At 51.7% G+C, this 25006-nt stretch overlaps 1 protein-coding gene across 1 annotated transcript in view; it reads left to right on the top strand.

Moving 5' to 3' along the window:
* The window catches only part of LGR6 (leucine rich repeat containing G protein-coupled receptor 6), a 109404-nt gene that overhangs the window by 32606 nt on the left and 51792 nt on the right, over positions 1–25006 (top strand). The window contains exons 2-4 of the mRNA XM_071768649.1: positions 1913–1984; positions 11062–11133; positions 22331–22402. Coding sequence (XP_071624750.1) covers positions 1913–1984; positions 11062–11133; positions 22331–22402 — 216 coding nt within the window. The remainder of the gene's footprint in view (positions 1–1912; positions 1985–11061; positions 11134–22330; positions 22403–25006) is intronic.

The raw sequence follows: 25006 nt of genomic DNA, 5'->3' as shown, positions 1-25006 counted from the left end.
TGAAATAAAATGACCCAAAGTGTTCCCCACGAAACAGCCTTGGAAATGAGGGCTGGATTTTGATTCACTGCCCCAAGAGATGCTGGGAGAGAGCCCCTTCCCTCTCCCTTCCTCTTCCCTTCCTCTCCGTGGCCAAGGGCTCCAAGAAGGTGAGAGAGGGCAGTGGGGCAGCAGAGGAAAACTGTGCAGGATGGAGTGATGGGCTAATGGCAACTGTCCTCTGCCTTTTGGAAGATTTCTTCAGAAAACAGTGTGTTTTGTTTCTCTTCAGTTTATGGATCAATGGGGACCATCTCATGCCCAGGGCTGGGGGACAAGTGACTGTCCCCTCCATGCCTAGGAAAGGGCTGGGAACCCAAAATGCAGCTCAGTGAGGTTTGAAAAGTGTCTCCTGCAGTGAGCCAGGAGTGTTCCCTGCTCTGCCAGCAGAAGGCAACTTAGGGAATATGCCTTGGAGTTTAAAGGATATCTTGGATGTTTCAGATCTGAGATTTGTTTCAGAGCCTTTCATTTTATGTTATTTTTCGTTATTTTTACATTGTTTCACAACATGTCAAAGCATCAGACTGATTCATTGCAACACAAACAGGAGACACTTTGATGTAGGAAAAAAAGATATTTTAATGGGTGTTCAGTAGCAACTGCCTTTAGGGATTTAAAAATAAAAATAGAAGCAGCACAAAATAATATTTAACCCTTCTATTGTATCCTGGCATCATCCAAATATAGAATGCTTCCTTGCACACAGAACAATACCAATAATAACTTTATTTTTGCATTGATTCTGAAAACAGAATTTTGAATTCTCATCAGTCTTTGGGGGATGGTTCCTTTTCTTTGGAGAGGAGAAAGTTATAAAGAAAAAACCAAACATTTCCAGGAGTATCTTCAAATAGAGTTCATGAAACTGCACAGTTTTGCCACAAGACATCTCCAGAGAAAGGCAGGACTGAGACCCTTCCCAGGTGTCACCTTCCCTCACCAATGCCAAACAGACCTGGTCAGAAAGTGGTAGGGATTTTTGTGGAAAATGTTGCAAAATGAAGAAGCCCACAGCCTCAAAATCTTTAAGCTTCCAACTAACAGCCCTCAGGAATTTTTCTGAGTGAAGGATACAAAGGAATTTAATTTTTTTAATTAAAAAACAAACAAACAAAAAACCTCCAAGATCATCCACTCCAACATCAACTCAGGACTGCCCAGGCCACCCCCACCCCATGTCCCTCATCCCCACATCTCCAGTGCTCTGAAACCCCTCCAGGGATGATGAGGACTCCAGCCCTGCCCTGGGCAGCCTGGGCCAGGCCCTGACAACCCTTTCCAGGCAGAAATTCTTCCCCAGCTCCAACCTAAACCTCCCCTGGCACAACTTGAGTTGTGCCAAAAGTTCCTCTTGTCCCATCCCTTGTTCCTTGGGAGCAGAGCCCGACCCCCCCTGGCTCCAACCTCCTCTCAGGGGGTTTCAGAGAGCCAGAAGGTCTCCCCTCAGCCTCCTCTGCTCCAGGATCAACACCCCAGCTGGAAAAGCTCCCTGTGGCATGACTGGTGGTCACAGAAGATACTTTTTGGCCCAAGGCCATACTGCCATACTAGCCCAGCATCACTGGCTTCCTGTTCACTCTCCAAAAACTGTGAAACACAAGTGCTGTCTGGTTGTTGGGAAATGTCCCAACTTGTTCTAGAACCTGTAGAACTCTGGCAGCCCATCCTGAAGAAGCAAGTGTCCATCCCTGGCTGCTCCTCTCCATCCCTTTGCAGGCAGAGCCTGGGCAGTGCTAAGATGCTGAAATGCTCTTTGCAGGTGCCTCTCATCTCCCCCACTAACAGAGAGGGGACACAGGGGGCATTGGGGCTTATTCTGTGCAAACTCCTATGTGGCTGACCAGAGATTTCTGTCTCTCTTCCCCTCCAGAGATCTGAGCATGAACAACATCAGCCAGCTGCAGCCCAGCACTCTCCATCACCTGCGTTTCCTGGAGGAGCTGTGAGTATGGTGCAAGGGTTGGGGTGGGGACACACACAGAGGGTGACACTGGCAGTGACCCCCAGGGCTGTTGCTTGTGTCCAGAGGATGCCATGGAGAGGAGGCTCCCCTCAGTTCAGGAAGGATATCGAGGTCCTAGAGCAGGTCCAAAGGAGGCAACCAGGCTGGTGAAAAGACTCAAGCACAGATCCTATGAGGAGAGGCTGAGGGAGCTGGGGGTGTTGAGGCTGGAGAAGAGGAGGCTCAGGGGAGACCTCATCACTCTCTCCAACTCCCTGAAAGGAGGTTGGAGCCAGGGGGGGGTTGGGCTCTTTTCCCAGGCAACTCTCAGCAAGACAAGAGGGCACAAGAGGTCTCAAGTTGTGCCAGGGGAGGTTTAGGTTGGACATGAGAAAGAATTTCTTTCTGGAGAGGGTGATCAGACACTGGAATGGGCTGCCCAGGGAAGGGGTGGATTCTCCATCCCTGGAGATATTTAAAAAGAGCCTGGATGTGGCACTCAGTGCCATGGGCTGGGAACCACGGGGGGAGTGGAGCAAGGGTTGGACTTGATGAGCTCTGAGGTCCCTTCCAACCCAGCCAATCCTATGATTCTATGATTCCATCATTCTCATGCTGTTGCTCTTTTCAACACAACATCTCTTGGAAAATACAATTTCTTCAAAACTCTGTTATGACATTGCATGAAATACTAATATCCATGTTGCATTTGATGTATGTGTTGGAAACTCACTGTCTACAGAACACCCACCGTATCTGTCTTAGTGCTCAATCTAAGTGACACACTTTACTGAGTCAGTTCCTGCATCCATGACATCAACATTTCAAAATGGCATTTCCCAGAATGTCAGAATTCCCTACGGATCAGGTGTTTGCACTCTCCTGCAGGGAGGCATCTCCCAGACATCTTCACCCCCATGTTCTGCAGGGGAGTGACCCTAAATCATCAGCATCCATCAGCAGTGTAATAATGCTGTGCACAAGTTGTGGTGCTGAGCTGACCCAAACCTTACTGCCAGGACCCTCTGCTGTCCTCAGGCACCACTGGCACCAGAGAGAATCCTCTGTGGATTGAGGAAAATGTTTGCAGAGGAGTGTAGATACCTGGACACACGCAAAGGCAAACGTGGCTCTCTGAACATTCAGTCTTGACTGAAGAGCCCCGGACAGTGGTGATCATTCTTCCCATGGCAGGTTGAATCTCATCAGTATCAAATCTTAATATAGATTTAGAAACCCAAATGGTCTTACAACCCCTCTTGTTTGGATCTGTTTGTAGCTTTTATTAATTACACTTGTAAGGACCCCAGCTCCCCAACCCCCCCACCCCCACCCCTTTTGCTATTTACAGATTGAGCTTTTCCTTCTTGAGCTCAGGTTACCCACAGAAGTTGTTTTTTCCAAGGCATCCATCTTGCAGCCTTTCTATTTTGCCAATATCTGTGTTAAGTGTGGAGATGCAAAGCATTCACTGGAGGTACTACAGCTTTTCACACAGACCATACTCTGTGGATACAATTAGTAGTTGTCTTGCTACAACCAATCCTTTCCTGATTACATGTCATGTACAAACACAACAGTCTCAAGCAGTAATGAATAAATATTCATAGCCTCCAAAAGAGCCAACTTCCCACAGCCAAAAATGAAAGAGATGAAGAGGAAAAATTTATACAGGAAAATCTGAAAAATAATTGGAAGTTCTTAGAGAAAGCTCCTGGTAGTTCCCCCTCTTCTGCTGTGCTGCTGCCAATCTTCTCTTGTTAAATCTGATCCCAGTAGCTCAGGGTCATGGTGGCTTGGAGGTGAACTGGTGTTTCACACCTTTTACAAATCCTTCTCTTTCTCCACCCCTATTTTAGAGCCACCTCAGGCTCCTCAGGAGGCTGAAGTTTCCTGCTCAGCAGAACTCAAGGCTCAGGCTGTGCATGGGCTCCAACCAAGGAAGAGCAATTACGGGAAGGGGAAAGAAAGTTCCAGAATGGGTAGATAAAGCTTGTGTCCCATGGACACTGAGGACAAATGTGCCTTGTTGGACACCCTGCAGGCTGCTGGATCCACCTGAGCCCTGAGCTGGTTCCTCTGCACCCATCTGTGGTGGGTGCTGGCATGCGAGGAGCAGGGTGGGTCACCCGAGCCCCCCAGGGTGTCCAACCAGTCCCTGGCCCACAGGACATTTCTCCATGGGCTCAGCTGCCCTCTGGAGACCAAATCTGGCCATGTCCCCAGGGATGGGAGGCCACGCTGTGCTTAAGGCACAAATGAGGACACCAGGACCACTCCAGCTCAAAGTGCTCGCTCACTGTGTGGTCTCAGTGAAGTGATTTTTTCCTGCCACTGCCTCTGTTTACCCATCCATTCAGTGACAAGAATGGGGCCTCTGAGGTGTGCTGGGACCTGTTTGTCGTGGGTTCTGCCCGGGAGCTGCTCAGGAAGGTGTTGCAGATGCAATTAGCACTCCTGCTTGGAGGATGCCAAGAGAAGAGCTTCTCCAGTTTCAGCCAGCTTTGAAGGAGTGACCCCACTGAAGACTTGATGGAGAGGCCATCAGCCCCTGCTCTGCTCTGTCACCCTCAGCAGCTCCAGCAGGGAAACAGAGACAGGAGAGGCAGCACTGGGAGCAGGCACAGTCCCAGTTTGGGTCAAACCCCCAGTGACAGCAGTGTTCAGACCTGGGCATCACACAGCCAGCCCCATGTTTGGTGTTCCTCCCCTTTATTTCTTTCTTTTGTCTTGTTTTGGTTTTTGATTTCTGTTTTGTGTGTGTTTGGGGGTTTTGGGGGGCAGTTGTTTTGTGTTTTGGTTTTTTTGTTTGTTTTGTTGGGGGCTTGGTTCTTTCTTTCTTTCTTTCTTTCTTTCTTTCTTTCTTTCTTTCTTTCTTTCTTTCTTTCTTTCTTTCGTTCTCTCTCTCTCTCTCTCTCTCTCTGTCTCTCTCTCTCTCTTTCTCTCTTTTTGGCAGTAGGAAGATTGTTTAAAGTCGCTAATAAATTCCAGTTAATGAAGCCTGAAAAGCCAGAGCTGGGAGCCAAGAGAAATAAGAGCAATCAGTAGAGAAGGAATAGAAAGAGGATCTTGAAAGCCAGCCTGGGAATAATAACATGTTGAAATGTGTTCACCGGCAAGGGCTTTGTTACCACGCTTTGAATCCAAACACGAGTGCTTGGTGCCAAGAAGAGAAACTGCAGCCAAAGGCAGGTGTTCATTGCCATTCACCTCTTGCTTCAGGGCACAGCGGCAAGATCAGACCCCTTCCCAGCCACTGGCTCTTTCACCTGCCTCTCCTCATCCCCAGAGGCAGAGGGACTCACCGGCACCGGGAGTGCTGTGCCCCAGCATCCATCCGGGCTCAGGACCCACACCAGGGCCTCCCCCTGCTCTCCTTCCCGGGCAGCTCAAGGGCCTGGAGGCCAAGAGGCAGCATAAAACCAGAGCAAAATCAAATGCAAGCGTGTGTGCTGGGAATGTGAGGACAGGAGCCCTCTTGTCCTCTCCACCAGGGAAGAAATCCCCTCCTCCCTCTTCTCCACTCCAATGTGGGTGCGAGGAGCAGTGGAGCTCTGGTGGGTTATGGAGCACCAGCTGTGTGCCCCTGCCTGGTGCTGGAACCCCCCTCACCATCCCCATCAGCTCCCAGACATCTGAAACAGCAATTTTGGGGACAATTTTTTTTTTTTTTTCTCCAGCACATGGTCTCACTCCAAGGCAATCTCACTCTTGCAAGGGGCATCACTGCAGCACTGCTGGCTTTCAGACATGATTCCTCCTGGCTCTGCTGGCATTTCTGGGCAATGTTCAGGTGTGCTTGCACCACGGTGAAAAGTTTTTCCTGGAGCATGTCTGGTGTAGGATGCTCCTGAGAGAGCAGCTTTGGTGGGCTTCTACAACACAGCAGGCTGTCGAGGTCTCTGGTGGAGACACAAATGCATGTGGGACCATGACCCTTCTTTGCCATGCTGAGATTTGGAGGCAGCATCACTGCTCTCTTGGTAGACACCTTGCCTGACACATTTATAAACAGCTGCAGGGAAGGAGCTGCAGCTTTGACAGTCTGGACACTGTAGCACCCCCAGGATGCTGCTGAGCTCCTGTGTCTGAGAAGCCACCAGGATGCAAATAACCAGCAACAAGGGGACCAGCCCTGGCTCATCCAGGACTTTCTGTCCTCCTGGATGACCTGAGTCCTTGGCAGAGGAGGGCACTGGTCATCAATAGAGGCAGCAGGCAAAAGCACAGGGAGAGCTAAAGGTTAATTCCTCTGATGGAGCCTCCCAAAGGTCATCCCTGAGCAAGCTGATGCAGTCAGATGTTGGCAGAGGTGCAGGTGGGGACAGCAGGGAAGGGCCTCGCAGGGGTCCCCGGTCATGCACATTGAAAAATTAAGCCAATTTATTTCAGAAGCCCAAGTCAAACTCAAAATGTTTCGAAATTTTAGAGCTTTCAGTTCTTTTTCTATTTCTTCAGTCTAAAGATGGCATTCAGCAGTTGCAAAACCCTTGCAGGTGAGGATAGATAGCCCCAGTTTTCCTGAAAATTGCCTCCCAGATTACTACATCTGTTCTGGGGTACCCCAAGTGAGGCAACCAAAGCAGAGTAAAAAGTCAAAACTGCTCTGAAGGTTTTTTGGGGGGGAACAAATCTCCCCTGAAATCCTTGACAGTTTGTAATATAAGGGGATGGAGGGAAGATTAGTGACCTGTATTGGGTTGTTCATTAAGCAGTTGTGTCTTATTAAATCTTATTGGCAGATGAATCCAAACTAGCTTGCAGATGAACATTCGTGTGGGTTGAAAACTGCCTTGAGGACCATAAACAAAAGCAATGAATGCCATCAATCTATCGAGTTGGAACAGGCACTCGGCAGGGGTACAGAGCAGGGCTAGAAACAGGGCTGCAAAGCCTCCTCCCCAGGGATGAAGTGCAGCACTAAAGGCCACGTTGGAGGCACCTCCAGGTGATACCAGCCTAGGACCAGCTGCAGATTCCTGTGGGGGAAGGGAGAGTCCGAGCTTGGCTCTTTCCTCCAATGTTCCATGTTTTCACATGCACGACTTAATTGGCTTTGCTCCTGGTTTGCAGCAGCAGGAGAACAAACTCAAGCCTAGCACAGAACCCCTGGTCCCCTGAGCAGCCAGGGAGGGCACAGCCCTGGCATGATGGCACTGCTCAGGCAGTCATCTGGGCACAAGTTCTGCCTTGTGACAGTGTTAGTGCTTGAGAAACCAAGCAGAGCAGGAGATCAAAGGGCTAGGCTGACATACTCCAAAAAAAAAAACAACACCTCACGAGGGGAAAATTCCACTGGTATATGGACACACGTGTCCTGCCAATGGGCAACGTTCCTGCCTCTTAATATGGATGATGATAAGAGCATCACTGTGTTGCCTGAGCACATGGCATGAGCTATCATGCCCAACAAACAGCCTCTGGGTGTGCCAGGGAAATTGTAGCATGACCAAGGAGCCCAAGATCCAGGAGGGGCTGGGAACCTGTGGTAACCGAACTGTAGCAACCATGAGGTGGTAAACCATGAGTTTGTTCCAACTTGGAGTGCATTGGGAATGCAGATCAAAGCCTGGAGGAATGTTTCAAGAAATCGTGGAAGTGGGAAAGGGGGGGGGAGCAAAATCTAAAATCCACTGAAGACGCAAACTTTCCAAAGTCAGCCAACTTCAGCTCCCACCTTTCCCTTCCATCTGATCCTTCTCTCTCTCTTCCATCAGTCACTTCAAATCCAGAGCTTTCCCTTTCTCCAGACTTGTCTCATGGTGACAGCAGGGTATACACCCGGACCAAGTCTGCCTCTCCTAAAAAAAGCCATGAGTGGCCTAGAGCATAGATGTGTGATGTGAGACAGACATTCATCCCTGCAAGAGCTGCTTCTCCTCTTCCTCCATGGCCTTAAACTCAAGGGAATGCCACTTCTCAGTCCTTCTTGAGGGGTTATTACTTCAGTCTTTTCAACAGAAGAAGTGAATTAAGAGCTGTCTGAGGGGAAGTCAGACTGGCAGCATCACTTCAAATGTTATTACACCCTTTTAAATAGAAGGAAGGGACCATTCCAGTGGACTTCCTGTGGGATCTGGCTTCTGCAGATACATCCAATGGGAGATTTCTGGAGGGTTTGAGGGATAGGGACAGAGGGAAGCAACCACTGGGAAAATTGCCAACAGGGACAGAGGAAGGGTCACACACAAAGGGGTTCTTTTGTGTCTTGAGTCTCTCACATGAACAGGACCTAAAAAGATGGAAGCAGGCATCTCTTCCCAGTGGCCACTCCTCCTGCTGGACAGGACATACCAAAAGATCTTCCCATTCCCAAGCTACTCTGGGATGGACAGAGCAGCCACTCTGACTTGCCTGGGACACCTGGTACCACTGGCATCACCATGCCCTGGCCCACATGCAGAACTCCACAGCCCAAACCCAGACCCTGGCTGCACCTTCTGGCCATGTAGCCCTCCAGGAAAGCAAAACCTTGGCCTGTGTGCTCAGACACAGCCTCTGTGTGCACACAGGTGAGCAGAGCCCATCTGGGACCTTAACAACCCTGGTAATGGCCTTGGGAGGTGGACTGGGTGCAGTGGTTTTGGCTGGTACCTCCCTCTGTGCCTGCTCTTTCACTTGGCATGGAGCTCTACACCTTGGGCAGAGGAGCTGAGTTGTCTTGGCAGCAGGGAGGAGGGAAAGGAGAAAGAGAAGAGGCAGAGGCCAGAGGTGAGCCAGGGACACAGCCTCAGCATGGCAGGGCCAAGGACAGAGCAGCAGGAAGGAGGCATGGCTGCCTCTCCTGAGACTGGAGGATGCTTTCTGCCTCTTAATTCCCCCAGAGATGGTGCCCAGGGAAATCAGGGCATCTCCTGCAGATTTTTTTTTTCCCCCCTCATGTTCTGTTTTGCCCCTGGTGCTGAGACACCACGAACTGGATCAGGAACTGTCCCACCAGCACATGGGGCTCCTTGTCACCCTGTGCTGAGACCAGGAGCCCCAGCTTGGGCTCCAGCCAAGCTCCAGGCTTCTCTCCTGCCAATCCTGGAGGTCCCAGATGCATTTAGGGACCTGGCAAACATTCAAACACACCCAGGAAGGTGAAGAGAAAGGTGCAGAGCTGCCAGGAAACACCTGAAGAGCACATTTAACCCTGAACACTGCTGGCAGTGAAGGCACGGGGCACGCAGGGGCTCCAGGGAGGTGAGGACAGGCAGCCCCCCGGTGGGATGATGCTGATTGCCGAGCAGGAACACCCCTCCTCCAGGCAGCACTCCTGTCCCCCGGACAACACTCCCTCCCTCCCATGTGGAAATCAGCAATCAAAAGGAGCAATTACCCCAAATCACAGCCCCCGAGTGACAAATAGCCCAACCTGCCGGGCGGGACCGCAGGGCTGCAGGTTACAACCTGCTCACACACATTAAAGAGACGACCCTGTGCTGTTTATGCTGTCAGAAGCCTAATTATGGGAGCAATTTTCTCTGGATTCCCGAGGGGAGAGACACGGAGGGAGAGAGCTCGGGCACCCACACACTGCTGCTCCTCTGCTACCAGTGAGTGTGGGCCCCCAAAACACCTCCAGTCCTCCCCAGGAGTTCTGCAGAGTCCTCACTGCTCCCTGCTCCCAGCCTGGATTACACCTGTCTCCTTCCCAGACAAAACCTCGTAAAAAGAAACGAGCTTTGTCAATGCTAAAGGAATTCAAGAGCATCTGTGCCTGGTTTGGACTTCCTGGGAGAGTGAAGAGGAGCCTGGTCACAAATGATCTTCTCAATAGTCCACTCCAAGTCAAATGGACAACATTTCTTATCCCGTGGCCCTGGAGGAGTCAGTCCAAGTTGGACCACTTGGGTATCAGAAAGTAAAGCACAAATGCAGTAGTGCTCTGAGGTCTTAATCAGGTTCTTAACTTGTCTTCATGATTTCTGGCTGATGGGCACTGGGACTTGGTCCATGTTTGTCCTTATGAGAAACAGGAGGAGGAGAAGATTCTCCTTAGGTCAAGCCTAAGGAGGACTCATGAGTCCTGGACTTTCCTCTTAGCTCTAGCACAGGATCCCACCATGGTGTCTCAGGACCTCAGTCCTCAGCAGTGAAAGTGATGGTAGCAGTGATGCAGTTTTTAATGTCAGTGAAAAATCCAAATACTTGTTAATTCCCCAGCCTGCTCTGGGCCTTGATGACATTTGAGCACTCTGGTGCTATACAGTGGTGAATCCCACAATTTTCCTTGGAAAAACTCTTCCAGACAGTTTCGAAGGTTGTCCCCTCCTCTTTGCTGTCCATCCCCTTGGTCCCACTTCCCTTTCCAATGCTGCTCTTCCTTTTGTCTTCTTCTCCCATCCCTTCACATTCATCTTCACTCATGAGCCTTCCCAGGCTGGTTTGTCACTATCCCTCTGGAAAAGGGAAAGCCTCCTATGGCTTTCTCCAGCCATAACTCTTCCAAGGACCACTAGAGTGATTTTGGAGATCATACTCAGATGAGCTGGCTCTACTGGGGCACCTTCCTGGTATTCACAACCTCCAGCCCCTTCCCTGGTCCCCCCCTCATGGCAGAGATACCAAACTCTGGTGTGTGGCAGGGGCTGTGCTAACACAGCTCAAAGCAGGAGTAGAAGCAAAGTGGCATCAAGCTTTGCTGGACAGGACAAAAGAGAATTTGCATGAGGCAGAAACAAGCCACGTGCAGGCCAAAGAGACATCTAAGGGTCCCTGATGTTGGGTAGTCCTCCCACAACCACGTATGAGTAGACAGCAGCTGTCCTGTCTGCCAGGGGCAGGGTCTGTAGGGTGAGCAGTGCCCTCTGGGGTCATTTCTGTGGTGTGGGGTCCTCCATGGGCATCCAGGGAAGGGCTTGAGACCCAAGCTGTCCCTGGTTGCTGAAGACACTGGATTTGGGTCTGGCAGAAGTCATAAGCTCTTCTTTTCTTTGCCTGTTCCCCAAGATCCCGTGTGAGGGGGGATGATACATGAGGGCTGCCCAGGCTCCTGGTGGTGGCTCAGCTTGCAGGAATTGCTGAGCCCTTGCAGAGCAGGGACTGTCATGACATGGGTGCTGACACATCCCTGGGTCTTCTTTTCACTGCAGACGCCTCTCTGGAAACCAAATCTCCAGGATCCCAGGGGAAGCTTTCTCTGGCCTCTACAGCCTGAAGATTCTGTAAGTAACTCCCTCCCCTGCACTGCCACCCCCACCACCCCCAGCCTCACCACCCAGGCCATGCACAGGGACAGGCAGAGGGACAAATTCCAGGCCATGTGGTGCCATTGTTCAACATCCCCCAGGATGAGTGGGGAGCTGTGTCCCACCCCAAGGACCCTGCACTGCTTCCTCAATTCTGCTACAGCAAACTATGAGCAGGCCACATGCAGAAAGTTCACGCTTTGTATAAAAATGTGGTGTCCTCCCAGATGTGGTGTCCGGACCCCAAACTGACCCCCACCTGCTCTGCTGCAGAGTCTCAAGGTTGGGTTGGATCAATCCAAAGGTCCAGATAGCTGCGTGTGCAGGCACCACGGAAAGCTCTTGTGACCATCCTGTCCTTTGCTGCAAACTCCTGCATGGCCCAGGAGGCTGGTGCAGGGAGGGACCTTCCCCTGGGAAGGGTGGGATCCTTGGGCAGTCTTGTGGCCATGCTGCCCATGGGGGTGATAGGGACACGCAGCTGGATCCAGGAGCATTACATCTGCCTGCCAATTACCAGCCCTGCTCAACGAAGTCCTCCTTGTCACTACAGACAGGTCACCCACTAAGTGACAACGCTTCCCAGCAAATTCCTCCCCACTGTGGGCTGAGGTCACTCTTGGTGCAGTCCCACTGCTCCTTGCCTCTGTGTGATGGTCCCACAGGGGCTGTGAAGGGTGTTGAGGTGGGAGTCCCCTTCTCCCTTTCAGGAACCATCTTAAAAGTTTCCTGCAATAAACATTTCATCCCCAAGGGGATGTTTTGAACTCAGCCACAGTGTGGAATTGTTGTAGCTGGTCCAGTTTCTACAGAGCAAACAGGTACAAACCTGCTCCCAGGATTAGAGAGTATAGGGCTGTTTACTACGTCTTCTGAAGATGTAAAGTATGAATCCTGCCCTAAATCTCAGGGCTTATAGATTTATCCATCCCCTGCATTAGGCAACAAATCAAAGGAACTGAGGAAAAACCACAGCTCTCCCACCCAATTTCAACAAGAGGAACTTTCTACTTCGGCAACGCGGGAGCTTTTAAAGCCTCTTTTGATCAGTTTCTATTTGTGTCAGGCCCAGGTAACTTCTGATGCAGGGTTACAAGAGCTCTGCCTCCCTTTCAGAGCCAGCTTGGCCCCCCATGGGCTGCAGGATGAGGTCTGAGCTCTCCCTGTCCGTGCCTCTCATCCTCAATGGGCACCCTCAGAGCTGCACCAAGGGCAGCACCCGGGGCAGAAGTTCACAGGCACTGGTGGTAAGGAGAGGCTTGAAGGATCAGAGCCTTTCCAGATGGGAAATACTTGCATGGAGAAGCCTGCTCCAAGCTGTCTTGTGAGAGCTGAAGTTGGTGTCCTCCTGTCTCAGGAGCTGCCTTGCTCTGGGGGGGGTGGCACAGGGTGGGCACGTGGCTTTCACCCCCGTCCCTCTGCCCGCAGCCTTCCCTTCAATTTACTCCTTTCCCACGGAGCTGTGCAGAGGAGAAGCCAGCCTGAAGGTCAGGGAAGGAAGGGTTGATGTTCACATCCAGGCCATGCCATGGACCTCTTATTTAAAGATGTTCCTGCTTTCCAAAAGCAGGGACACTGCCAGCCCTCAATTCATTGGGAGCATTTCACTTCCCAAAGGCTCTGATGCTTTCCTGGCTCATTTGAAGGAGTGTGTTGGGTGTCATGTGGAACATCCTCTCATTGCTTTCTGTAATGACCCTTGGAGCTCCACAGGAACGAGGTCCCTGGCAGATACAGCTGCACCCTCCAGCAATCATTCACCCTCAGCTATTTCTCTGGCACAGTGACAGTGACACCAGCAGTGAGGGGCATGAAATAGAGGGGCTGCTCCCTGGGGGTCTGGTGGAACAAGACTAGGAATTCTTACAGGACAGGTCTTAGGAACACAAGCTTAGTAACACTGGAGAGGCTCTTGGCAAGGATGGGGACTGTCACTGATTTCCTGTACTGGGAAAAAACTGAGGAAAAGCACAAGGTACTGAAGGAGGCTGGTGAGGGCCACCATGTGTTTCCTTCAGGACCTTCAGATCACTGCAGCAGTGGTGTCTCCCCAGGGAGCAAGGGACAAGCAGTGTCCTTCCTGGCACTGTCCTGCTGCAGAGCCACCTCCCCTCTGACCACCCCGGAACAGTTTGAGTGCAGGGAGCCTTCCACAGCAGCACCACAACCTCCCTGCCCATGCAGTAAAGTCCCCAGAACCTCCTGTCAGGAAGGGTGATAATATTGCCATTTTACTGGCTGGAAAAAACAAGGCAGGAACTGATCTTGGAAGCAGGGTTGTTCCTTCCCAGCAAGCATGCACCTTCCCTTGGAATCTGGTTGTGCTCAGGGGTGGAGAACAGAGCCTGAAGAGAGAGAGACCCTGGGGCTGTCTCATCCTGCTCTTTGCTTCCTGGCAGTGACCAAAAATCCTTGTCCTCATCCCAAGCCATGCCTCACTTCCCTCTTCCACCTCTGCTCTCCCTCAACTCCCCGAGCTGGCTGCTCTCTGCATGACCTACAGACACTCTGAAACTGAGGAGACCAAATTCTACCCAGAAAACTGTAGGAGGGCTTCAGGGGAACTGCTGGGATTCGTTGGATGCTCTCATTTTGAATACTGCAGGTGCTACACATATATTGGGTGTGGGTAACCAACATCAGGGAGGCCCCAGCCTGCACCCAGGCCCCAGTGTGATCCTGCTGCTCCTCTGGATGCTGGCAGGCTTTGGCCAGGCCACTGCCCCATCTGGGAACTGAGCTGCAGGACATGGAGGAGCAGGAGAGCAGCCAGAGGACAAGAGGCAGAAGGGTGAGGAAATGCCAGATCCTCACCTGTGGGGAGACTTGAAGAGAAATTACAGGGGTGGAAGGAGAAGATAATTGAGATAATTGGGTCTGGAAGAGAAGAGGCTCAGGAGGCAGTGTGGGAAGGTCAGGCAGGGAGATGTGGAGGTGCTCACACACCACTGCTCACTGCTGGGGCAGGGCTGGGCTGGGCAGGACGGCTCTGAAGTGGCCCCTCTGCCCATGCCCTCCTCCTGCATCTCCTGCCCACAGCTGCTCCCTGGGCAGCACAAGTGGCCCAAGTGTCCTGGTGTCCCCCGGGAGGCTCCCAGCCCCAGACACTCTGGCAGCTGCAGATCCCTGCTCCGGCAACTCCTCCTTTTCCTCTGATGGCTCTTTGGTGCTCCACTCCCACCATCCTCTCATTCCCAAAACACTTTCCCTCCTCTCCTTCCTGTCTCATCTTCTCACGCCCCTGCTCTGCCTGCACACGGGACAAGTGCAGGGACCCCAAGAGCTCCCTGAGCTTCCCTCCTGCTGCACCCAGAGAGACTTCTCCCAGGCTGCATGTTGAAAGGCTGCTGGGACCCCTCTGAGATGAGGAGCACCCGTGGAGGGCCACGGGCTTGGGGTGAACGCTGGGTGCCCTGGCAAGTCCCGAGCATCAGCCTTGGTTCTGCTTCCGTGCTTCTGAAAGGGAAACCTAAGCCCCAGGGATTGATCCCACGGGGATCTGCAGCCCCCTGGATTGGGAAAGCTCACCTGGGGGACACTGCCATGCCATGCCCAGCACTGGGGGTCCTGCTCCTGCATCTGTCCCCTTCTCGGGAGATATTCAAAGCCCAGCCGGGTGAGTCCTGTGCAATGTGCTCCAGGGGATCTTGTAGGGGGAGAGCTGCACCAGCTGATCCCCTGAAGGCCCTTCCATCTCTGAGGATTCTGGGACTCCATGATAGGGATTTCTTTCTGCAGCCCAGGTGTGATGGAGATACAAGACACTGGGTCCTGCAGCCAACTTGCTTCATTTAAAAAGAGAGAGGGACCAAGGGTATGGTGATGAACTAAAGGAACAATGAGTCAACTGAGGTTCCTTAATCAGAAGGAGAGGTGAATGAGGATGGACTTGTGTCCTTTAAGGACAAGCAGCTGCTGCAGTAAGGTAGGAAACACATCTTTATATCTGAGGGCAGGACTAGTAGGTTCTGTAGCAGATGGCCCAGGGCTACTGAGGACAGATTGTGCCTAGAGATGCAGATGATCTGTCCCAGGTTGGCAGCACTGTGACAAGGGACAGGTGACAGGCATGGCTGGAGTTGGGACCAGCTGCCCCAGACATGCCCAGCTGAATCCTGTGGGAATGCAGGGTCACAGCAGGATCAGAGATCTTTCCTCTGGTGACAGGGGTGTCCCCAGAGTTAGGAGCTGGGGGTGGTAACCATTTTCATGCTTTATTTCTCAAGTGCCAGGGTCTTACAGTTAACAACTTTCATGTATATCTTGGGCTGTCAGGGCGCCTGGTGCTTTCCCAGTTTTCCCCGAGAAGAAGTTCATGTTTTAGAAAGGATGGGAAACACCTTGGGAATTCCTCCACAGACGTGCCTGTGCAGATGGTCCTCTCCCTGCCCTCGGAGTGAATCCCAGAGTTACTGGAAGAAGGGCCAGATTCTTGGTTCTGCCTCCTCTTGCTGCTTCACTGCAGAAAAACCACCTGGAAAGTGGCCATAGAGATAGGCTTGTGCAGAAACCATGCAGGGTACACCCAGGGAAGCAGGTGTGAAGGTGCTTGGAAGAGAACAAGTGAAGAGCCAGGCTGCCCCACTTCCAACAGAGCCTTGTGCCCCAGGGGAATACACTGAGTTCTTCATGCACTGAGCTTTGAGCAAGCTCCCAAGCGTGGGCCAGAGAAAGATGTGGCCTCCCCAGGTTCCCTCCGGGAGGTGCAGAGTGACCATGCTGATGCAGAGCAGCAGTGTCTGGAGCTCTGAGAGCTTCTCAGCTGGTGGATACATCCCTCTGGGAAGAGACTTTGGAAGTGCATCCCACCCAGGGGTTCTGCTCTGCAGCACTGCGAGCCCACACCCTGCCCATGGAGGCTGATGCTCAGCAGTACCATGCTGCATTGCCAGAACATCAGAAACCAGCTCCATAGGCTGGCTTGTCTCCTCTGACAAGGTCCTTCCCTTGCAAAATTAACTCCTTAGTCCATGTTTCCCCTGTCTTGGAACTTTTCCAGAATGGAAGAATATGCTGCTTAATTAGTCTCCGGGAAACTGGAAACTTCCCTATCCTTCCAAACCTGGTGCAGCTGCCTGGATGCCCCTCACCTCCAAGAGCCCTGACTGGAGCTCCAGCATCCAGGAGGCATCCATCCATCCATCCATCCATCCATCCATCCATCCATCCATCCCTCCATCCATCCCAGCTTCACACTGCATCCCCACCTGGCACACGTGTCCCTCAGCAGATGTTCTGCTCAAAGCAGCAGTGCCAGACCTCTCACTTCCCTTGGCAGGAGATGCCACAGCAGCAGCAGCAGCAGCAACACTCACAGCCCAGAAGGAATCCTACACCAGACTCCAGGGAAAGCCTCCAAGCACAACCACAGCCCCAGCCTGGATCCCCCCCGAGTTCTGGGGGCAGTGCCCGGGTGCATCTGACCCTGCAGCACCCACCCCACTGCACCCATCCTCAGCAAGCCTCAACCAGCTCAGGTGAAGCCTGCAGCCCCTGTGCTGCCCACATCCTGCCCGTGCAGGCAGCAGCCTGAGTGCTGCCCATCCCCGGCTCTGCTGACCCAGTGCTGCAGCAGCTGCTCCCACCCACACGGTGCCCCAGGGCTGCCCAGGCCTGACCTCTGCTGACAAGGGTGGCTTTGCTCATGCCACATCTCCTGGCTGCTCATGCCACCCTCCCCAGTGGCCACCCCTCCCCTGGTTGCTCCTTCCCTTCCCTCCTGAGCAGCATCTCATGTGGTCCAGGACAGGCACTGACTAGCCAGGCTGGAGAACTCACATCAAAAAAACACCACCCAAAAAAAAGCCATTGTTGCCCCGGGATGGCAGGTTTGCAGGTGGCCTGGGACATTTCAGGAATCCCCAGACAGATCCTAACTCTTTGATAACCCAGAGCCTGTGCTTTGAGACCAAGGGAATGGTGTAGCACATCCAAGAGACGCTCCCATGGGGAGGGAAGAGGAACGTGCAGGGGTTGGAATGCCTTTAATCCCCATGCACAGGCTCCAGGCACAGTTGCCTCAAGCAATAACAGTCCTTTGCCTCTGCTGGCTGAGTCACTTCAGCCTCCCAAGATGGGGACATTTTATCATGCACAGGCCTGCACCTCTGAGGTCTGTAAGGCAGCTGGGACTGCCTCGTGCAAGGATCCTGGTGTGATGTGACCTGATCCCAGCAATTTTCTGGCCATTCAGGCATGACATCTGCCAACAAACAATCCTCACCCTCCTGCAAATAAAAGATGACCTCTTCAGAGCTGTGGTTGATGCTGGTCCCAGTCGGACTGCTGTTCATCCCTGTCTGCCTCTGTAAGTTCCAGTATGGCCACCTGAGCAGTGCCAACCCCAGGTGACAGTGCTCTATCCAGATCTGGTTTTGAGCACTTGCTGGCCTGAACGGTCTTTGCTTGCACTGTTCAGTGATGTCCTCAGCTTGCTCAGAAGGTCTGGTGCTGCATCACCCAGCACTGCCCAGTGGGACTGAACTCATGAATGCAGCAGCTTGGAGACAGAAAATTGCACTTAGAAATAGAGAAACTGCATGAAGAAGAGTGGGCACAGGGCTGGGTGAGTGGTGAGAGTGATCCCTGTGCACAAGAGGACAAGCTCTAAGGTTGTCTCCAGGCTACTGCAAAGCAGCAGCTTGGAGTAGGAAAGCCAGTGAAGTCCAGGAATTTTGGTTGAACTGGAGACAGGAGATGGTGGAGAGGCAGGAGAAAAGAGAGATGCTGCTGGAGAAAGGCTGAGGTCAGTGGGATCTGGGATCTCAGGGTTGTTGTGATCTTGTGGTCCAGGTTCACAGCCCATGTCTGCTCCCTGGTCAGTCTCTCCTCAGCACACCAAGGGTCCTCATGCAGATCCCTGCAGCATCCTCCAAGCACACAGCTTCCTTTCCTGGGGGAACATGACTGCAGGGAGGGGACAGGGGCATGCCCAAGGCTTTCAGGGACATGAGGCCAAACTGCTTTGCAAAGGTTTTTCCCTCTTGGCCATGCTGTTCACACAAGTTCAGAATGTTTCAGCCATCCTTGGAGCTGACCTGGAGCCCAGGACTCTTGCTGTGGGTGCTCTCCTCAGTTACCATCCTCCTCTATCTTGTACAAGACCAGCAGCCCAAAAGGAGAAATGCCACCACTTAGACAGAGGGCCCTGTGACCCTGTCCCAGCTCTCCAGGTGCCCTGCTATCCTCTGAAACCTTTTGCCATCCTCTTTTGGCAGCAGCTCCTGGGCACCTCAGTAGAGAGGAGCCCCAGGAAGCAGATGCCACAACGATGAGGATGTGCTCCTTGTAGTACACACATCAGCTACATTATCACCCGGGCTTGGGGACAATTATTCTACCTCTTGCCAAAATTCTGCAGTATGCAGTGGTTGAGGGGGCTTTTAATGAAAAAATGTAATGTGCAAAAATGGTTTAACGTGACATGTAAGCATTGACTGCAGTCACCAGAGGCCTGGCAGTGTTGTCTTTAATATCAGACTGTAAGAAAAGTCATGCTGAGATATCCAGTGGTAGGTGCAGCATGACTTTTTCCTCCTCAAACCTGAGCTCCCAAGGAGCAGAGCTGGCTCTTTCTTAAGCCTGAGGCTGAACGAAGAACTCTTTGTTTAATACCAGTATGGCCCTGTCTCTAGAAAATAATCAAACTCTATTTGCAGCTATTTTGTGGCTACTCTACACTCTGAAACAGAGTTATTGGAGTAACCACACGCCTTGGGAAGAAGCACTGCTTCTTGTCCCAGACCCAGCATCTGAATTCTGATCATTTCTCTTGCTGTCCTGCTGCTGTGAACCAGAGCACTGCCCAGCACCCCGGGGCTTTCAGAGGTCTCTGAAGCATCTTCCTAAAACATTGTTTGGCTGTGCCAAAATGGCTCCGTGCTGGAACCAGCCCATATTGGTGGTGATCTGGAAAGTCTCTCAGTCTGTGTTACTAACTGGATGGAAAGCATCAGGATCCAGCAGAAATATGAGTGGGTTGTAGTGAAATGAGGCAACCGGGTGCCACTAATTACCAGGTAGTGGGCATCATGAGCTTGTGTTAAGCCCACCCGTGCCTCATCAGGGTGCGTCCCAACTGCACATGAGCAGGATTAGGGGGCCAAGAGAAGGTGAGGCCTGAGACACAAGCTCAGTTCACTCCTGAGCAAGAGAGGTCAGTGGAATCTGGAGCAGTAGCACCGAGCCAGGCTGACCAGTCCTGAGGCAACAGTTCTGCTGGAACGCCTGTTGGACCTCAGAGCACCGTGTCCTAAGAGAGGTTCATCTTGCAACAGTGGGTTTTGCTTCACTATTGACTGCAGATACCTCCCCTGATGAACTCTGAACACTGAGCTCCTATTTCATGGAGGCACAGATCCAATGTGTGTCCCACTAAAACACCAACAGCACTTTATCAGCCTGTGTCCAGCTGCACATCATCTGGCTGTTTAACTGGTGTGAATTGTTCTACTGCACTGGGCTGCAGGGCCCAGTGTCTTGTATCTCTGATCCTGCTGTGATCCTGCATTCCCACAGGATTCAGCTGGGCATGTCTGGGGCAGCTGGTCCCAACTCCAGCCATGCCTGTCACCTGTCCCTTGTCACAGTGCTGCCAACCTGGGACAGATCATCTGCATCTCTAGGCACAATCTGTCCTCAGTAGCCCTGGGCCATCTGCTACAGAACCTACTAGTCCTGCCTTCAGATATAAAGATGTGTTTCCTACCTTACTGCAGCAGCTGCTTGTCCTTAAAGGACACAAGTCCATCCTCATTCACCTCTCCTTCTGATTAAGGAACCTCAGTTGACTCATTGTTCCTTTAGTTCATCACCATACCCTTGGTCCCTCTCTCTTTTTAAATGAAGCAAGTTGGCTGCAGGACCCAGTGTCTTGTATCTCCATCACACCTGGGCTGCAGAAAGAAATCCCTATCATGGAGTCCCAGAATCCTCAGAGATGGAAGGGACTTCAGGGGATCAGCTGGTGCAGCTCTCCCCCTACAAGATCCCCTGGAGCACATTGCACAGGACTCACCCGGCTGGGCTTTGAATATCTCCCGAGAAGGGGACAGATGCAGGAGCAGGACCCCCAGTGCTGGGCATGGCATGGCAGTGTCCCCCAGGTGAGCTTTCCCAATCCAGGGGGCTGCAGATCCCCGTGGGATCAATCCCTGGGGCTTAGGTTTCCCTTTCAGAAGCACGGAAGCAGAACCAAGGCTGATGCTCGGGACTTGCCAGGGCACCCAGCGTTCACCCCAAGCCCGTGGCCCTCCACGGGTGCTCCTCATCTCAGAGGGGTCCCAGCAGCTTTTCAACATGCAGCCTGGGAGAAGTCTCTCTGGGTGCAGCAGGAGGGAAGCTCAGGGAGCTCTTGGGGTCCCTGCACTTGTCCCGTGTGCAGGCAGAGCAGGGGGGTGAGAAGATGAGACAGGAAGGAGAAGAGGGAAAGTGTTTTGGGAATGAGAGGATGGTGGGAGTGGAGCACCAAAGAGCCATCAGAGGAAAAGGAGGAGTTGCCGGAGCAGGGATCTGCAGCTGCCAGAGTGTCTGGGGCTGGGAGCCTCCCGGGGGACACCAGGACACTTGGGCCACTTGTGCTGCCCAGGGAGCAGCTGTGGGCAGGAGATGCAGGAGGAGGGCATGGGCAGAGGGGCCACTTCAGAGCCGTCCTGCCCAGCCCAGCCCTGCCCCAGCAGTGAGCAGTGGTGTGTGAGCACCTCCACATCTCCCTGCCTGACCTTCCCACACTGCCTCCTGAGCCTCTTCTCTTCCAGACCCAATTATCTCAATTATCTTCTCCTTCCACCCCTGTAATTTCTCTTCAAGTCTCCCCACAGGTGAGGATCTGGCATTTCCTCACCCTTCTGCCTCTTGTCCTCTGGCTGCTCTCCTGCTCCTCCATGTCCTGCAGCTCAGTTCCCAGATGGGGCAGTGGCCTGGCCAAAGCCTGCCAGCATCCAGAGGAGCAGCAGGATCACACTGGGGCCTGGGGGCCTCCCTGATGTTTTTTTGTATCCCATACATTGCATTTTTTGTCCTGCATTGCATTTTACAAACGGAAAGCTTAAGTCATGGTAGATGATGTCTGAGCTTTCATCTCCATTCTCATGGTCCTTTATCCTCTAGAGAGCAAATCTGGATTGCTTTGGCACAGCTCATTTTTCATTGACATACACTGACAGTTCCTTGTTTTCCTGTTTTTCTTCTGTGCTTGTACAAATAATTTAAAAGTGAGTCCCTGTTTTCTTTCAGAAATCTAAGAATTGTGTGGCCTAGAGCTCTCCTTTTCAAACATTGTGTCTATAATTATCCTTTTCTAATTTTTCTTTCATGACACAACTCTAAGTCCTCTGCAGTAAAGAAGTCACAACAATGGAAAAGTTTCTTGTTTACATCCTTACTCCTTTGGTTGCCTCTCTCTCTTCAAGCCATGCTCTGTCCCTTGGACACGGGCAGAAATTACAGCAGCCCTCTAGGAACCATTTTCCCTTTTGTGTCATGTCCAACCACTCCTTGAAGATTTTGAAAATAAAATCTGAGATGTGTAAAACATTCCTTTCTTTAGAAAAGCTGAGGCTCTGGGATGTGCCCCTTATCCCAGGGAGCAGGTGCCTGTGATGTCCCATTTCTGGGAGGAACAAGTAGGTTGAGGACAGAGGATGCTTCAGAGTGAAAACCTCAATCTTTCCAGAGGTGCAGAGATTTTAAAACCAGTAAGTTCCCACCCACGATGGTCCAGGAGGTCAGTGAGGCTCCTCATGGCTAACAGTGCCTTCTCACCCATCGTGTTTGCAACTTTCCCACCGGCTGAATAAGCAACCTCCTCACAGGGATAAATCCAGGACAGCTCAGGTGAAAGGGCTGAGGGGTGCAGGTGTGCAGTGGGGGAACCCCTCAGAGACCACATCCACACAGTCATCCCCCCCCTGCAGCACCAAACCCACCCCTGGACTCTCTGCTGGAGGATCCTTGCCCACAGCTTGCTTGCTGGCATCACCCAAGCTTGCAGAACAGTCCTGGGTGGCCAACATGGTGCTTTCCAACCCCTCTACCTTTCCAACAGGAGTCCAGAACAGCATCAGCAACACCCTCCATTTTGTGTCAGGCACTATTTTCCCTTTCATTTTTTATTTTTTTTTCTTTAACAAAGTTTTCTTTTCTTTTCCATTTTTTTTTTTTTTCCTAATTATAGGATGCTGCAGAACAATCAACTGAGTCGCATCCCTGCAGAGGCACTGAGGGATCTTCCAAACCTCCAATCTCTGTGAGTCATTAAAAATCCATGTGGCGAGCTGCACAGTCCTTCAGGGGTTCTGGGCCTCCCAGCACTGGAGTCATTAGTCCCTTTGTCAGAGATGTTCTGTCCCTTCTTTCTTTTCTTTTCCAATTAAAGCAAAGATTGCTGTCACTTGGAGTAGAAGGGAGGGGAGGGCAGTGGGAGGGCAGTGTTCAAGGAAGGAATGCTGTCTTGGAAAAGGGTGTTGGATGTTAAAATTTCAGTTCTCCATGTGTGCACCATGATGAAAAGGCCACGAATGCCAAAGCATCTTTCAAGGACTGGGGGACATATCCACCCAAAAGGGGCTCTGTCCCCTCCCTTGTGGACCACAGTGGGGAAGGGACCTGCCCGGGAGTACAGAGGACACTCATTCAGCAGCATCCAACTTTGGCTGGTTTATCCAGATAGAGAGTAGCTATGTCAGAGTAGATTTAAAACACTTCTAGAGATTCAGTCATGAGAAGAATGCCACAAAAATGCTCAGAGGGCTGGAGCACCTCCCCTGTGAAGCCAGGCTGAGGAAGATGGGGTTCAGCCTGGAGAGGAGGAGGCTCCCAGGTGACTTCATAGTGACTTTCCAATATGTGAAGGTATTGGAAACTGGGGAAGGGCTTTTGACATGGGGGTGTAGTGAGAGGACAAGGGGAAACGGTTTAAAACTTGAAGAGGGAAGATTTAGATATTAGGAGGAAATTCTTTACTCTGAGTGAGTTGAGCCCCTGACCCAGGTTTCCCAGAGAAGCTGTGGCTGCCCCATCCCTGGCAGTGCTGAAGGTTGGATGGGGCTTGGAGCACCCTGGGCTGGGGGGGGGGTCCCTGACCATGGCAGGGGGTTGGATCTTGATGATCTTCCAAGTCCCTTCCAATCCTAACCATGGTTCTATGGTTCTATGATAAGAAGCTGAGGATGTGATCCTGCTTTTCCTTTAAGGTTACTGTATCCAAAGCAGGTTTGTGCTACTGCATTCCCTAAAAATCACATCACATAAATATTTGCAGTTTTCCTGCATATGGACCCACTTGCAATCAGATCCTGGTAGTGCTGCTGAATTTAGGGAAGGTCTGTTTGGGAATCACCCAGATGGTGTGGACAGCATTCCCAGAATGCTTGTGAGAGCATTCTGAATTTGGCTGAACTACTGAAAAACTAACCTTAACCCTAGCACTTAACTTCAGCCCTACCCTTACTGTGTCTGTTTATCACAGAAATGTTGGCTCGAAGCAGCTCCTGGGGGGCTCCAGGCCAGCCCCTTTCTTGGAGCAGGACCCTCACCAGTGGGGGGGCAGTTGCAGCTTTTTCTGACTGTGTCTGGAAACCCTCCCAGCACAGAGCTTGCTTCTTGCTGGTGACCTGACCCGTGGCTGTTCCTCCTGGGGAAAAAGCTTTTCCTCCAGTTCAACCTAAAATTCCTGGAGAGCTGTTTTATTCTGCGCATTACTCTTTGATCACTTGGAACCACCTAGAATATCTTGGCTCCATCATCTTCATCTGGGGGGCACCTGCAGATCTCTCAGCTTCTTCCTTGCTGGGTGAAACCACCCCAGCTCCTTCCACCTCTACTTGTGGGGCAAGTGCCCTGAGACTCTGCCTTGTTTGCCAGTGAGAATCCATCTGGTTTCTCTTCATCCTTCTTACACTGGGCAGCCCCAAACTGGGCACAGTTCTCCATGTGTGGCCCTCCTAGCACCAAGTAGGAGTTTCTGTAAACAATAATTTAAATATTAATTTGCAATGGGAGTGTTGGCTGTACAGGATATGAATGTTGTTTCTGCCAGGAGACATTTGAAACATCTGTTGCTGAAACATGGTTGGCACAAGGTTGTGGCTGTTATAAGTGTGTTGACATCACCACCAGTGCCAGACTCAAATCCCCCCCCCCTCCAGGGATTAAGAGATTAGGTTTTTTCCCAAGTGATTCCCTTTCAAGGGAAATGTGACATGGGAAGTCACTGCAGTTGTTCTCTGAGACAGTTATCCTCCAGCATGTGAAGAAAAAGATGGTGATTTGCACTTTCTCCTCTTTATACAGAAACTGTACAACCTTGGGCACCATGAAAGCCAAAACATTTGCCCTGCCCTGGGCAAATGGGGACATTTCTGAAGATGTACAGTGTACCCCAAGGGGACTGTGGGTTGTTTGCAAAGTCTTGTAATTCTCTGTCCAGCTCATGTTAAGAGATGCTCTTCCACCTTTAACTTCTCCCTTCATCCAGACAGGGAAATGGTCCATAGAGAGAAATGAGACCTGACTTGAAAAATAAGAGTGTGGACAGCTCTGCTCTGGAGCCAGTCTGAGAGAAGTGCCTGAAGGGACTCCAGGAAATCTGGGGAGGGACTTTGGAGAAGGGCCTGGAGGGATGGGAAAAGGCAGAATGGTTTTGAACTGAAAGAGGGAAGATTTAGATTGGTGATTTAGCAGGTGGGCAGGGGGTTCAGACCAGGTGATCTTTTGAGGTCCCTTCCAACCCGTAACTTTCTATGATTCTATGACAGTCTGCTTGGTTTATACTGGTGCTGCCATCACTTCTCCAAATGCAGTTGCTAACCTCAGGGCAAGACCCTCCACTGCAGAGCTTCATTTTTTATCT

This window comes from Heliangelus exortis, chromosome 25, assembly GCF_036169615.1.
Source record: "Heliangelus exortis chromosome 25, bHelExo1.hap1, whole genome shotgun sequence".
Classification (NCBI taxonomy): domain Eukaryota; kingdom Metazoa; phylum Chordata; class Aves; order Apodiformes; family Trochilidae; genus Heliangelus; species Heliangelus exortis.
The sequence above is the reverse complement of the archived record's forward strand: the minus strand, read 5'-3'. Positions and strand labels throughout refer to the sequence as shown.